This window comes from Gadus macrocephalus, chromosome 19, assembly GCF_031168955.1.
Source record: "Gadus macrocephalus chromosome 19, ASM3116895v1".
Classification (NCBI taxonomy): Eukaryota; Metazoa; Chordata; class Actinopteri; order Gadiformes; family Gadidae; genus Gadus; species Gadus macrocephalus.
In genome coordinates this window covers 10,431,863-10,447,935 of record NC_082400.1, presented here as the reverse complement: position 1 = coordinate 10,447,935, position 16,073 = coordinate 10,431,863, and the positions used below count along the sequence as shown (strand labels likewise).

Sequence of the window (16,073 nt, the reverse complement as noted above, 5' to 3'; positions counted from 1 at the left end):
ATAGCACCAATAGAAAAAGGATATTCTTTCTATTGGTGTAGCACACTCAATGTACACCAATCGGAAACTTATTAATCTAAGGCTAACAATGTTGTTTACTCTTTCTATGGTGGTGTTGATGTTCAATAACCTGGCTTCTATTTGAATATCCTACAGGATGAATGAATTATTCATCCATCCAGATCAACACCGATAGAAGACATGGCTTTAAAGACATCATTCTATGATGCCAATTGCTGTACTCTTCTCAATATACCGTACAGCTATATGAAACACGGCTACGAAAACACACTTCATAAAGTATGATAAGACTCTACCTATGGATGTAGTTATTGTACTCAAGGTAGGAAACATATGGACATTATGCAGATGTCGTCTATCATTCGCTGTTACGGAGCCTTTTCAAAGCGCTGTCATCACAGCACGAACACAGGTGTCCCTCACAGCACTAATTACGTTCGTGGAACAGTCTAGAATCTTCCCCAGTTAAAAGTCTGCCGTCGCTGGGCCCGGTTCCTCCGACGAGCTGATCGATAATCCGAGTGATGAGCCACACCCGTGTCGGCCCAGAGCCGCACCGCTGGGGGCCGGGTCGATGGCGGCGTGGTTCTCCTCGGTGCAGTCTGGTTTCTGGTGGTTGTGTGTGTGAGCGCGTGGGTCCCTGTGCTGCCAGCACGGTGGTGCTGGTGGGGAGACGCGCTACAGTAACAGCTGAATGCACAGCAGGAGGCCCCTCTCTCTCTGGGAGGATATGGCTGTGTTTGTCTTTCACCAGCCTGGCTCCCTGCCTAGCTTCTTTTAGTGCAAATTCACTGCTTTTTTTTTTTTTTTTTTTTTTTAATTCCCCCTCTCAGCCTCCCTTCTGGGGACGGGAGAGCCGGGTGAGGAGCAGGGAGGGAGATTCAGTCGCTTCTGTCCTCAAAATCCCAAGAAATGGATATAGCTCTGGTTATTTCAGTTGGGTGCCCTACTTGCATACATGCGTGTGGGCATGCAGCATGTGTCAGCCTGCGTGTGTGTGTGTGTGTGTGTGTGTGTGTGTGTGTGTGTGTGTGTGTGTGTGTGTGTGTGTGTGTGTGTGTGTGTGTGTGTGTGTGTGTGTGTGTGTGTGTGTGTGTGTGTGTGTGTGTGTGTGTGTGTGTACCTGTTTGTGTAAGTGTGTGTGTGTGTGTGCGCTCCAGAAGCCCTGTTCTCCCTTTTGCACACACACACACACTCACACACACACACACACACTCTCACTTTGTTAATCACCATGCTGTGACAGCTCAGCTCAGAACGGGTTATCGTGAAACCTTAACTGTCGCTCCTTTACACGCCTCATCAGTCCCCCCCCCCCCCCCCCCCCCCCTCCTAAGTACATCCCACCTCCCCCACTGCACACCTCATTGACCTAAACACACACACCAAGGACAGAACGCCCCGTCACACACAGCCAGCCAGCACGCTGCGATGGAATGGATTTAGCCGTGTGAAATGCTGTGCTGACTTTTCATCAGTTGTCGTCCGTCTTCTGCTGTCATGTCGCCGCTCTGTCTGCCGAGCAGGTCGGGCATGGGGCTTTTGTTGTTGTCGAACGTGTCATCCGTCTTTGAATAACGATTGTCTGTTACTGTGTAGAGGTGTGGATGTCCATGATGTATGGTTATTCGGTGAGGTTGTGACAGAATAGTGTCCGGGCTATTAGGGGTTTGACTCCGAGCTGAAAGGTGCTGAGTTCAGTCCTCCTGTCTGCAGCCTAAACTTAAGTAATTTGAGTGCGAGAAGGCTAGCCCCTCCCTGTTTATTGATGACCTGTCTCTGTACGGACCTACCCCTACCTGCTCCTTAATGACCTGTCTCGGTATTGTCTAACCCCTACCTGCTCCTTAATGAACAGTCCCTGTACTGTGTAACCCCTACCTGCTCCCTATGGACAGTATCTGTAATATCGTATCCCTACCTGCTACTTAATGACCTGTATCTGTCATGTCTAACCCCTACCTGCTCCTTAATGACCAGTATCTGTACTGTCTAACCCCTACCTGCTCCTTAATGACCAGTATCTGTACTGTCTAACCTCAACCTGCTCCTTAATGAACATTATCTGTAAAGTTTAACCCCTACCTGCTTCTTAATGACCAGTATCTGTACTGTCTAACCTCAACCTGCTCCTTAATGGACAGTATCTGTAATGTCTTACCCTACCTGCTACTTAATGACCTGGGTGTACTGTCTAGCCCCTACCCTAATCCTTAAACAATTGTCTCTGTATTCACTAGCTGAATTCACTGCAGGCCACTTTGGAAAAAGCATCTGCTAAATGACTCAAAAGTAAATAAGGATGATGGATGGTCTCCTATATGAACATGAAAGTCGATAAAGTAAGCGATTTAAAAAAGGAAGAAAACAGAGTCATTCTGAAGCAATCACACCCAAAGCAATCAGCATCCTGGATGAGGATGATACGGAAACACGAAACGATGGCTCGAGGAGGTTTGGTAGCGGAGCGTTGAAAAAAAGGCAGAGTAACGCTGCTAGGAGCGGAGATGGAGAGTAGAACAGCTGGGCAGAGCCCGCTGCCCCAACCTGTGAGAGCTGGGCCCGAGGCACAGAGGAGATGGGAGATTGGAAAGAAAATGGGAAAGAAGAGAATTAAATGAGGGAGAGGAGGGAGAACCTGCAGATGATGCCATCTGCTCCGAAGAGACGATCACACCGGGGCACGCACACACTCACACGCACACACACACACACGCACACACACACACACACAAGCACACGCACACACACACACACACACACACACACACACACACACACACACACACACACACACACGCAAGTGCACGTACATACGCACACGCACTCAAGCAAATACATGCAGAGAGACACTTTCCACCGCACGTTTTCTTTCAATTTCTCTCTCTCACCCATTCAAGCACGGACTAGCCAGAGCCCGTTGCCTGTGAGCCTGCTCACATCCCATAATAACATAAAGTTTTCAATCCGAAACAGTGCACCACATTGTTCATCTCGATAGCATCCGGCATTTGAAATAGCTTGGGAAGATTGAAATCCAGTTGATAGTGTTTTACAGTGACTGAATTGCAATTGGTTTAATGTACGTACTGACCAGCTCTCAGCTTTGTGATTGGTCAACCGGTAGCTACTCAGCTGTGAGATTGAGGCCTGGGTTCCCCCGTTAAAAACCCAGATTCCGAAGATAACATTGATTGTGTTTGCGTTTTACTTTCTGCGCCTTCAGCACTAACCCCCGCGGCTAGGAAATCATTGAAGCAGTTCACCGAGTTTTCCCCCCCAAAGGTCCAAGGTTTTGACGGATAGACACATCTAACGGGACCAATTCTGTTTGCTTATTATCGTCAATGCTCGGATGTTCACTAATTCAGCATGGAGGCTACGCAAGAGAGAGAAAAAACGTTATATTTGTTAATGTATTGCAAAGGCCCTGACTCTGCAGTCTCTTGATTGATTTCATCCGAGCCAAGCTCTTCCCTTGTGAGGACGAAGATGTCTGCCCCTTTTTACACGCTTGTCAAACAGGTTCAATTAGCGAATAGTCCGACAGCGCTGAGCCCAACGCGTCGAACGCCATGATTCTCTCGCATTCCTTTGGATTCAACCCCAGGAACACATTTATGATATAATATTAATACGACTTGCTTCAGTAGAGCAGTCGGACTCCCGAGCCGCAGGAAGTAAAAGTGGTAGGATTTATCTATTTAGGAGTTTTTCTTATGCCAACATTCGTAATGGCATCTCATCACACTTGAGAGCTTTATATTATTATATCATATTACATGAGCTGAGCAACATTCTAACCATTATTCAAATAAATGAAAATACCTTTAATACTACTTGAATGTGTTGTTTTGCTGCAGTCTGGGAGTATTTATAAAATGTTCTTGCAATCCTAGTCATGCTTAAAGTGGTTGTTTTTTCATACTTTTCTTGGCAACCGTTTTTTTTTCCTCTTACATACACCTTCCTCTGTTTGATCATTCTAACAAATACTGTTGGTTACGTCTATTCACTTGCCTTCCTGAGCCAAGAGGCTTTACATGACAAGTGTGCACGTGTATTTATGACCATTGTGTATACGCATGTGTGAATACTTGTGCCTGTGTGTGTGTGTGTGTGTGTGTGTGTGTGTGTGTGTGTGTGTGTGTGTGTGTGTGTGTGTGTGTGTGTGTTATTGTATCAGAGTGTGCACGAATCTGACAGTGAGAAAACTAAATAACGAACCGCCAAAAATATTTTGTTGTTCTGCACTCATAAATATTAATGCACTGGAAGAAAATATATCTTCCAACGATGCCAAAGACATTGTATGCTTTACATTCTGTAGAGACGCAATGCTTTGATGTACATTTTTTGGGGACATAATTCATTCAAAGGAAACCTGATGATCCATCCACTGTCTCCAGACATTCCTGTAGGTTTCACTGCCACCCCCATAGAGTGCGTGCGCAGATGGATTCACATTTCTGTGCGTGTCCACATCAACTTTTAATCCACTTTTAATTCATGCATTCGTGTATAACTGTCGTTGACACTATGTTATCATTTCTTTGTTTAGCTGGAGCAGAATCGGGCCATTGATATTAATTACCTAGCTGAAGATGTCCTGCATTCTCTCTTAAAGATTCCCTCATAGAGAGTCTTTGAAATCCCCCTTGGTTTTACTGGCTGACAATGCTCATTGCAGCTTAAACTTAAACAGCAGATATATCATACATATATACTGTATATATGTATTGAGTTCACTACCAGACACCCTTTAAGATGTCTGGACATATTTTAAAGCTCATACATTTATAAAACATTTAAAGATTAGCATCAGCCCCTGAAACAGAACTATTTGTTTTGCTTAAGTCAGTCTGTTGATGCTGTTGTGTTAGCATATTTCAGGGGAATCTGAATAACATTATTGGCTAACAACACCATGGATGCACGCACATAACAAACACAAATACCCCCCCCCACACACACACACACACACACACACACACACACACACACGCACACACACACACACACACACACACACACACACACACACACACACACACACACACACACAGTGTCTCGCTCACTTTCTCCAAACAGAACAAAATTGTCTGTCTGCTCTAGCAATTAGATACTAGGTTTACAAATATACCACCTTTAATACTATTAAAAACAAAAAAATTATGTCTTGACACATTATTCGAGAGAAAATTCAAAATGTCAACTCAGATGAAGAAACACAAAATGTATGCACAACTCCCACACCATGTTCATCGTGATCAAAAGTCAAACGATCAGTCTGGTTTGACCCGGCTCTATAAATAAGTGAATCATCAGAGAGAGAGAGAGAGAGAGAGAGAGAGAGAGAGAGAGAGAGAATCAATACAATCAACAAATGAACTAGAAACGTTGACACGCAGGGTGGTGAACCAACTCAATCCAAAACACACCTTTCCTACCATAATGAGCTTCATTTTAAAAACACATTTTAATTTATTGGAGGTTTATTTGAATACAGACAGATACAGAAACATAGACAAGCGTGAGGCAGTAATCCGATGTTTGCATCAGTGTCTCTAGCCAAAGCTAATTTACGACACTTGTCGTAATGCCCCCAGTTCATAATATGTTAATAATGACCTTATAATATATATATATATATATATATATATATATATATATATATATATATATATATATATATATATATATATATATATATAATATATATATTATAATAGCTGTTAAAAATGAATTAAATATGCATGGCTGATCATGAGATCCATGTGCATGGCTGTCACAAAGCCCGAAGACAAGTGTATTTATTCAATCTTGTTCTCATAATCCTACGAAAGCAATAAAAAGCAAACGCCGCAGCCGTTTCTGTAATGTTTGGGGTCTGTTATTCCAAACAGCTCCATCATCACATGCTCCCAGTGTGAGTGTTTCTGTGGCTGAGTTATGGCCAGTATCAGTCAGAGCCCATTTAGATATGTTATATGGGCCAGAACCCTTCACAAAGGTCTCTAGCCTATGGTGATAAGGAGAGAAATTGTCGAGAGCCGTAATGGGACTCAACCTAAACCATTTGGAACTACAAAAACTAATCGGCACAAAAGTGAATGAGACTTATGCAACAAAAACAAGCATAAAACATGGATCTTTTTTCCTAAATAAAGCCTTAGATTTAATGACATACATACATACAAGTAATGTTGGGAAGAAAATCTAGTAGATAATAACGTGAATACGTGAAACGTGAATACGTGAAATAACGTAAAATGTGTGTGTGTGTGTGTGTGTGTGTGTGTGTGTGTGTGTGTGTGTGTGTTTGTGTGGATGTGCACAAGTGTTACACCATTCACATCAGGTACACAGTAAAGTATGCAGAGAGAGATAGAGACATGCAGCAAGTGAAGGAGAAAACAAAGGGAGAGAAATTGCTAATCAAAGTGTTACAGATCTATAGCAATAGCCTGCAAGGGACCGGACATAATGAGGGAGCCGTTGGGACTTTATACACATCCAGTATACGGATGTGCAACTCAACTACACATTTCATTCATTCATATGCAAGTACATTATAGCCACATCGTTTTAGAGACATAAAGCAAATACATATTGCGAATTATATGAATGCAGTGGGATACAGAGGCAGCTATCAGATTCATAGTCAAATACAATATACGGTGTAGTGCAGTGTGCACCATATACTCTGAATACTGATGTGTTTTTTTGTATGTAACTTATAATTATACACAAAAACCATAGATTCCAACAGAGACCACTAAATACACTGCATTGCATACACGCAGGGACAGATGTCAGGTAAACAATAAAAGCCTCCACATCATTAAAATAACATGGCTTATAAACCTATGTTGTTGTACAAAGTGAAGTGCAGAGTCTTTCTTTCTTCTGGGTTGGGAGAGGAGAGTGTCTTTCTTCTCTGAGGAGAGAGGAGGGAGTCTGTCTGTCTTCTAGGAGGGGAGAGGAGAATGTCTGTCTGTCTACTGTTAGTGGAGAGGAGGGTCTGTCTGTCTTCTTGGTGGTTGTAGGAGAGAGTCTGTGTCTTCTGGTTGGGAAGAGGAGCTAGTCTGTCTGTCTTCTGTTAGTGGAGAGGAGAGAGTCTGTCTGTCTTCTGGGAGGAGAGAGTCTGTCTGTCTTCTTGGAGGAGAGAGTCTGTCTGTCTTCTGGGAGGAGAGAGTCTGTCTGTCTTCTTGGAGGAGAGAGTCTGTCTGTCTTCTGGGAGGAGAGAGTCTGTCTGTCTTCTGGGAGGAGAGAGTCTGTCTTTCTTCTGGCTGAGGAAAGGAGAGGGTCTGTCTATCTCCTGTTAGTGGAGAGGAGAGGGTCTGTCTATCTCCTGTTAGTGGAGAGGAGAGGGTCTGTCTATCTCCTGTTAGTGGAGAGGAGAGGGTCTGTCTATCTCCTGTTAGTGGAGAGGAGAGGGTCTGTCTATCTCCTGTTAGTGGAGAGGAGAGGGTCTGTCTATCTCCTGTTAGTGGAGAGGAGAGGGTCTGTCTTCTGGGTGGGGAGAAGAGAGAGTCTTTCTGTCCCCTGGTTTGGAGAGGATAGACTCTGCTGGGGAGATGCATTGGTCGAAGAGTTTGTTGAGTGAGTATCAGTGCTTTGATGCATGTGGAGTGGGTCGCTTCCTTGTTGGTCTAACCAAGCAACGGGTGTAAGCAGGGGGTTAGTAAGATTAGGGGCCGTTTGTGTGTGTGTCTGTGTGTGTCTGTCTGTGTGTGTGTGTGTGTGTGTGCATGCTGTTCTATGCGTTTTGTAGAAAGCTGCAGGAGACGGCACTTTAACATGCAAGAGCAGTTTGCTGGTCTGTGCATATTTTCTTTCTTTCTCACCCCCCTCTCTCTTTCCCACTGTGCCTTTCTCCCTTCTCTCTCTGTCTATCCCTCCCTTTTCCTTTTGCAGTCGCTCTCCCTATCTCTCTCTCTTTCTCTCTCTCTCTCTCTCTCTCTCTCTCTCTCTCTCTCTATTTTCCACTCTGTCTTTCTCTCTCTCTCTTTCTCTTTCTCTCTCTCTCTCTCTCTCTCTCTCTCTCTCTCTCTCTATTTTCCACTCTGTCTTTCTCTCTCTCTCTCTCTCTCTCTCTCTCTCTCTCTCTCTCTCTCTCTCTCTCTCTCTCTCTCTCTCTCTCTCTCTCTGTCATGCCTCACTGCCTGGCTCCCCTGCACTCCAACTTCCACAAGTGTGTGTGCTGCTCTGCATACTTATACAAAATACGCATAAAATCATAACCTGGTGTGTGTGTGTGTGTGTCTGTTTGTGTACACTTGCATAAACAGTGTATGTGTGTGTTCTTGTGTTTTAGTATGTGTGTTTCATTGTATTGTGTGTATGTGCTTTTGAATGTGTGTGTTTGCGTTTGTTCTTGAGCCTTATTGTTTGTGTGTGTGCGTGGGCGTGTGTGTGTGTGTGTGCACGTGCTTGTGTGTGTGTGTGTGTGTGTGTGTGTGTGTGTGTGTGTACTTTAAACGATGGGTGTGTAGTGTGTCAGGTCGTTCCCGGTAGCCAGTTCCACCTCTAATGAGACCAGGAGGACCAGAGAGTCCGGGACAGCAGGACACTAGCAAACCGCACTGTACTCTAATGTACCTATTTGTGCAGTTATATAAATCCACCAGCATCACCTCCTCCTCCTCCTCCTCCTTTCTCATTCTCTCTCTCACTCTCTGTCTCTGTCCGTCATCCTCTCTCTATCCCTCTCTCTGTTCTCGCTCCTGTCCTCTCTCGTCCAACCCCTCACTCTCTTTTTCATAAGAGAATACATTTTTATGATCAAATTATGTCCCTTTTTTTCACCAGCAACTTGATTAAAAGAGGTATCAAAATCTAATTGTTGTGCTAAGAACTCAAAATCTCTCTCTCTCTCTCTCTCTCTCTCCCCCCTCCCTCCCTCCCTCCCTCCTTCTCACCCATGCTCCAGAGAAAGTCCTCCCCACCCCCTCCCCCTCTGCCTCCCCTCCCGAGGGTCCGGGGGGGACCAGGGAGGGTCCCCGGGGCCCTGGGTCCAGGGTGATGGCCGGGGGTCTCATCCACTCCGTGCTGGCCCACCGGGACAAGCTGCTCCCCCGCGCCGCCGAGCGGGGCCTGGTCGTGCCCTCTGCTCTGCCTCAGCACCTGCTGCCTCTCCTGGGGAGGGGGCTGAGCGGGGCCTCCCTGCCTGGAGGTCACGGTGGGGGGGCGCCGCGGCGGGTCAGACCTCCGCTGCCTCCGCCACCTCCAGCTTCCTCCTCCTCCTCCTCCTCCTCCTCCCCTTCCTCCCCCTCCATCGGGTCCTCCAGTCAGACCCCCGTTCTGTCCGGGACCCAGCCCCCGCCCCAGAGCCCCCAGCCTCAGCACCACACCGACGCGGGGGACGGGGGAGGAATGGACCTCATACCTGCCGTTCCCACGGTAACCCCGGAGATGCTGGACAGTGATGAGGCGGAGACGCCTTCGCCAGGTCGGTCTAGAATGGCGGCAGTTTCATTCCTTTTTGGGACTTTTATTTAATTTGTTCTTTTTTTATTATTATTGATGATTTATTATTCATTGTATATTTTTCCTTATTTATAGTTTATCATCATATTTATTATGTTTTATTATTTGCTATTTATATTTATTTTCTATCATTTATTGTTTTTTGTTTCTTTGTTATTGTCTATAACATATTATTCATTTACTATTTATTATTTATAATCCTTATATTATCAGGTTTGTTCACCTTCCCAGAAAAGCACTCTGTCATATGTTGATGAGATAGAGATCAGATTCTGTATCTATATTTGGGAACAGCATCCGGCGAGGGCTTCTCAATGTCCACAACCAAATGAGTTTGCTCAGGCTTACATTTCTCTCTCCCCAATGCACGTATTTACAAGATTTACACAGAGAATGACATCACCTTGCCGAGCAGATGCAGGGGGGATTAGCATAGCTTAGCATTTAAAGATTTAGAAACCTCCAGCCCCTTGTAACCGTCTCCGCGGTCGCTCCTTCCAGCTGTACCAGCCTGTGGGGTGAACTTCTCGGACCCCGAAGGATACATCGACTCTTCCGATGACCCCCCGCTGCCGGATGGTACATCCCTGTACTGCAACTACACCGTCACCGTGTACATAGGCTACGGAGTGGAGCTGCAGGTACACACTAAAGAGATACACACGCGCAGAACTGCAGTATATCCGACATATCTGTATACTGTGCGACTGTGTTGACAGCACGCTGTGGGCGTTCTGGTTTTTAAACGTTGTTTGTTTGCCTCTTGTCGTTGTTGTTGGAATTTGCTTAATATCCCACTAGCTTATACGCAACACACACACAGTATGTAAAGCGCTTTGGGTGTCTTAAAAGCACTATATAAATGATATCATACATGTTATATATATATATAGATAATATATTATTAATATGATACATAATATTAATATGAATACATTATTCATATAATATTTAAACTGCTCTGTTACTACTGATTCTTTAAATAAACCCTCTTTGTCTTCTGTCTCCTCATTTCTCTCAATCTCTCTCTTCCTCTCTCACTCCCTCCATCTCACTCTCCATCTTCATCACTATCTGTTCATCTCCATGTCTCTCTCTTTCTCTCTCAATGGCCACCAATCTCTCTGCCAATTTGTCTCTGTTTCTCTCCCCCTCAACCGCTCGCTCTTCCTTTGTCACCCTCTCCATATCTCTATCTACGTCTCAATCTCTATCTGTCCATATTCATCTCTGTCACACATGCTGTACTCTTCCGTCCTCTCTCTCTCTTTCTCTCTCTCTGTCACTTTGCCTTTCCCTTTATCTCCATCCCGATGTGATCACTATGTCCATTTCCTCTTATCCATCCCTCTCTCTCTCTCTCTCTCTCTCTCTCTCTCTCTCTCTCTCTCTCTCTCTCTCTCTCTCATCATATCCCACATTTTCTATATCCATACCACTCTATTTCTCCATCCCCCCACTCTCTTTTTTCCCCCACCCCCTCCCTCTCTCCTTCCATCTCTCTCCCCCTGACTCCCCCCCCTCTCTCTATTTCCCCCACCCACTTTCCCTCCATCTTTCTCTCTCTTCCTCTCTCTCTGTCTCTCCCTCCCTCCCTCCCTCCATCCCTCTCTCTCTCCCTCCCTCCCTTACTCACTCTCCCTACTCTATATTTCTCCTTCTCCCCCCTACCCCCCCCCCCTCCCCCCACCAGGTAAAGAGTGTGAACCTGACGGAGGGAGAGCATCTCTCCATCCAGGGGGAGGATGAGAGCGGGGGGCCGCTGGTGCTGGCCAATCAGAGCCTGCTGGTGGAGGGTCAGGTGATCCGCAGCCCCACCAATGTGCTGTCCGTCTTCTTCCGCTCCACGGGGGAGGGGAGCCTGGGGGTCTTCCAGCTCCACTACCAGAGTAGGTCCAGGAACCCCATGAGCACGCTTTTATTTTGAAATGGATTGATGCTAAACTGAAAAGATACTTGAGTCAAAGCTGTTGGGTTGTTTTGCTGTTTGACTCGCAAAGTGGCGATGGTTGTACCGAGTCCCCTAGAGTTGCAGAATCTTTCTGTAAAAATCGAGATTGCATGTTTGGACGGGCGTTTGACTGGACTGGCAGGACATTTATTTAACAAACAAATTGGATTTTGTTGTGTGTTCTGGAACGCTGGCATTCTATATAAGCACACTCAGGGGCGGCATCCCGCCGGCTTGGTTTGGTTCTGTGTAAAAGACAGCAAAATGCCGGTTCTCTTTTATGGCAATAGAGGGATCTCTGTGTAAAAGGGCCTTATGTCTCTCTCTCTCGCACACATGCACACCCACACACACACACACACGCACACGCACACACTAACACACACGCACACACTAACGCACACACGCACACACTAACACACACACGCACACACTAACACACACATATCATTTTCTTATCAAATATGTTTTAACTTTGTGTGTCTTCAATATCATTTAACACAATGTAATAATTTAATGCTAATTATCTGATTCGATGTTTGGTAATTGCTTCACTGAATCCAACCTTATCAGCCACGACTTGATATTGGTTTGTAGTGCGTCGTTTTGCCCTGTGTGTGTGGCTTTGTACCGCTGTGTGAAAGAACACGTGAGCAGGCAGGTGGCTGTACCGGAGTGGTGCAGATGTGACAGGGATAGAGACGGACGGAGACACTGTGTTGAACCCACCTGCACTGTTCCCCCTGTCCAGTTCAGTCCCTCACCACTGGATTATCTCTTTACCAGGGAGCACACAAGAACAGAACAATGGTTCACAATGAATGCCCTGGATTAGGTTTCAAATAGGAAGGGCAAATGTGTTGTCTCTGCGGGGAAATTCGTTTTGTGCTGTGTTACGTCAGTTCCAATACAATGCCTTATTCTCACAAGACATTACACAATCCTAACTGAATTGGGACTCATTTCGTCTACAGTTTTAGTGTCTTGCAGTGACGTCAGTACGAAGCATATCTTGCAGTGGGTGGTCCGAGAGGGAATTTCCCCATTTTACCCCGGCATTGCTATTACCGCACCGTACCAGTTGAGCTGCACAGGACCACTTAATTTAGACTCACGCACACAATCTGCATCAATACGAGAAAATCCATTCCATTAAGAGACTATGTCCCAAACGAGATGATTGCACAATTATTGCACAATCCCCTGAGACCATTAGCCATTAACAGCAGGGCGCCTTTTAGTAGCGTGGTTGATGCAGGCTGGAAGGAGAGCTACGAGGGTTTGATGCTACGCTCTGAAAAACCCCTCTACCTTGTTCCCTGAGGGGCTGAGACAAAACTCAGCATGCAAGACAGAGATGAGATCAGACACTGTTTTCTCTAAAAGAGAGAGAGAGAGAGAGAGAGAGAGAGAGAGAGAGAGAGAGAGAGAGAGAGAGAGAGAGAGAGAGAGAGAGAGAGAGAGAGAGAGAGAGAGAGAGAGAGAGAGAGAGAGAGAGAGGGGTTGAACTTAGACCACAGACATTGAAGTGGTAAACCTCATAGCGGTTTTGTACTACAATAGCGACAGAGATAAATCTGTTGGTTTGTATTTTGTAAATTAATTCTTAATTCAATTATATTATAATTTGATTTATCGAAAACATTTAACTCCAAAAAGACGTTTGTCTGGATGCAAATAATTGTTTCACTTTGGAACACAAACACTGCTCAATTGCCAACACCAGTTTTGGTAGGCCTACCGTAATTTACATAATTTCCAATCAGAAAGCTTGTGGGCTTTGGTACCTCCCGTTCCAGGCAAAACACTGATTCACTGAGTCACTATCCCAACAGGAGGGTGGCTTTTAAGTGTTATGCCATAACTAGCCTCCAGATCTCCTTTATTTCGCTCTAGCTGCTGCATATAGCTTGGCTAACTGTAATTATTTACATTTTTTTCTCATGGTTCTTCCATCATAGTCTTCAGGCTGAGCTGCGCTCTCCCCAAGAAGCCTCACTTTGGGGAGGTGTCCGTGTTGGACCTGCTGCCTGGGGGGATCGCTCGCTTCAGCTGCCATATGGGTTACCACCTGCAGGGGGCGCCAACACTGGTCTGCGTCAACGCGTCGCTGCCCCAATGGAGCGGCAGAGAGCCCAGCTGCAGAGGTAACTTGCATCATGTTGACAAGTGTTTAGTAAAGCCATTTGAAAACCGAGCCGTTATCGACATCACAAGTGGGAGAATCCGCCCAGATGTATGATAGACTGATCAACCTACCATCCTACCCAGTCGTCTATGCCAACTGGTCCATTCTTCTGCATAATGTTCAGTTAAGAATCGTTTTTGTGGCAGGCTGGCAGCCTAGCAGCCTAGCCGTAGTCCATCCAATTACTAATAAAACACCTTGTTTTCTGTTATGAACTATGTTTCCTATACAAATCCTATCCCAATCCTATCAAAATGCTGGTATATATTGTTTTTGTATAAATTCAGTTGGCAGCTAAAGGATTTACCCTCCCATTGGCTTTAAAGGCACCCAGTGCAACTTTCGAGGCTTAAAAATAAACATTCAATTTCTAGTCTTTTTTACACGTAGTAAGTTTCAATAACTCCATACCATTACATACCGTCATTCAAGCAGCAAAGATGAGACGTCGTTGTGTGGTGAGAACTGATAGAAAATCGATAACGACAACAATGCCGCCATTTTCTTTATTTTTTGTAACCTACAATAAATAAAGCAGGCTTCCAGTCAATGGAAAAATGGCTTCTCCCCACCAGCGATTGTTGTTGTTTACGATTTTCTATCAGTTCTCACCACACAACGACGTCTCATCTTTGCTCCTTGAATGTCGATATGTAATGGTATGGAGTTATTGAAACTTACTACGTGTAAAAAAGACTAGAAATTGAATGTTTATTTTTCATTGAATGTTTACATAAAGTTGCACTGGGTGCCTTTAATAAAAAAAAAAGCTCTGAACGTCTCACCAATATAACTACAAATTAAAAGTTCATATTTTATTCAAAAAGTTGAGCTACAAGTAAATATATTTATTGAGCCATGTTAATAATTTTCCGCCAAAGGGTGTTTTCACTAAAAGCATAACTCGGATGATAGGCATACATTTATTCATAATGTAATAACAATAATAAAATAATATGTTCAGGATGGATTTATAAATTTATTATTTATTTAATTTAATGATTTTAATTCCTCGTGTATCCAGAAAGTCTAAAGGACTGCAAACATCTCCTGGTCTTTATGAGATTTCCTTGGGCTACGACCCAGTGTATTTCCATAACAGAGCTTTGTTCTGCCCGACATAAGGAACGTTCCTTCGGCAGTGATTTGAATAACATTAGTAAGCAACTGCAGAGTCTAATTGGTCTTGGAGTGAAGGCAATCGTGCATAAAAATACAACTTTAAAAACAAACAATTGTATCATCCATTTGTGTGCACATTATTCTGGTTGACTGTTATCTTCATAAGACATCAATAAATCTTTCTAGTGTTTTCTAAAGTCTTTTTCTAAACGTTAGCGTGCGATAATGAAACCGATACCACTGCTTCTGCGTGACCATTTGGATCTGAAGTGAGACGGGTTCTGTGTGTTTTCCGAAAGCCCTATGTGGAGGGTCCGTGAAGAACGCCACGGTGGGGAGGGTCCTCTCCCCGTCCCCCCACCCGGGACCCAACGCCACCCAGGACCGCTCCTGCTCCTGGTCGCTGGAGGCTCCCAGGGGCCAGAGACTGCACCTGCATCTGGAGAGGCTGGCCCTGGGGCCCACTGACAGGTGTGTCTGTCCGTGGGTATTGTGTCAGTTGGTGGTGCTGAATAACGAGGACGCTAATTAACTAAGTGACTAATTAATTAACTGACAATGATAAACTGATTGAGTTCAACTAACAAACTCCTCAACGCCTTACCCTAACACACTACATAACTAGCTAACTGGGAGCTTGTGTAACGGCGTGCTGAGCAACAGGGAATATAGGACCCGATAGCACGACCCGGGAGGCAAGAGTCTGGACAGAAAGAATGTTCTTTGCTAGAAGAATGCTAGAAGAAACACCCGGAAGGCAGAAGATCAAGGCATGGCCGGTCAGACTCGGTACACAGGTAATCAGCTGGAGATCAAGCAAACAATCCGGCAGGGCGAAGGCAAAGGCATGGTCGGAAGTAAACGGGCAGGAATCAGAAAACCCGGGAACCAAAATAATCACCCGGAAAACGCTTGGACGCTTGAAACAAAGAACACAGACGAACTGGCACAGAGGAAGGGAAACACGCTGCCTAAATACACCAGGAGGGGAATTTTAATGAGGGACAGGTGTAAACAACCTAGGCGAGACAGATGTGAGACACCGAAGGAAAGGGAGGGAAGCAATCGATTAAGAGGACGAGATCTGACAGCCTTCTTACCGACTAATGAACTGACTAACTAATTAACTAGCCATCTTGCTAAATGACTAACTAAAAATTCACAAGCTAGCTTGCAAACTGACTGACTAACTAACCACCTGACCGACTAGCAACAGCATCAACCAACCCACCTATTCACTCCTTAATGGACCGTTCCATCACTCTCCCCCCCCCCCCAGGCTGGTGCTTTGGAGCGGTC

At 45.0% G+C, this 16,073-nt stretch overlaps 1 protein-coding gene across 2 annotated transcripts in view; it reads left to right on the top strand.

Annotated features, from left to right (window-relative positions):
• Positions 1-16,073, top strand: part of LOC132447521 (seizure 6-like protein) — a 34,211-nt gene that overhangs the window by 5,525 nt on the left and 12,613 nt on the right. For both annotated transcript variants that reach the window (XM_060038327.1, XM_060038326.1), the window contains exons 2-7: positions 8,957-9,475; positions 10,015-10,154; positions 11,207-11,402; positions 13,426-13,611; positions 15,074-15,245; positions 16,054-16,073. The exon at positions 16,054-16,073 is cut by the window's right edge and continues 147 nt beyond it. In XM_060038327.1, the coding sequence (XP_059894310.1) occupies positions 8,957-9,475; positions 10,015-10,154; positions 11,207-11,402; positions 13,426-13,611; positions 15,074-15,245; positions 16,054-16,073 (1,233 nt within the window). The remainder of the gene's footprint in view (positions 1-8,956; positions 9,476-10,014; positions 10,155-11,206; positions 11,403-13,425; positions 13,612-15,073; positions 15,246-16,053) is intronic.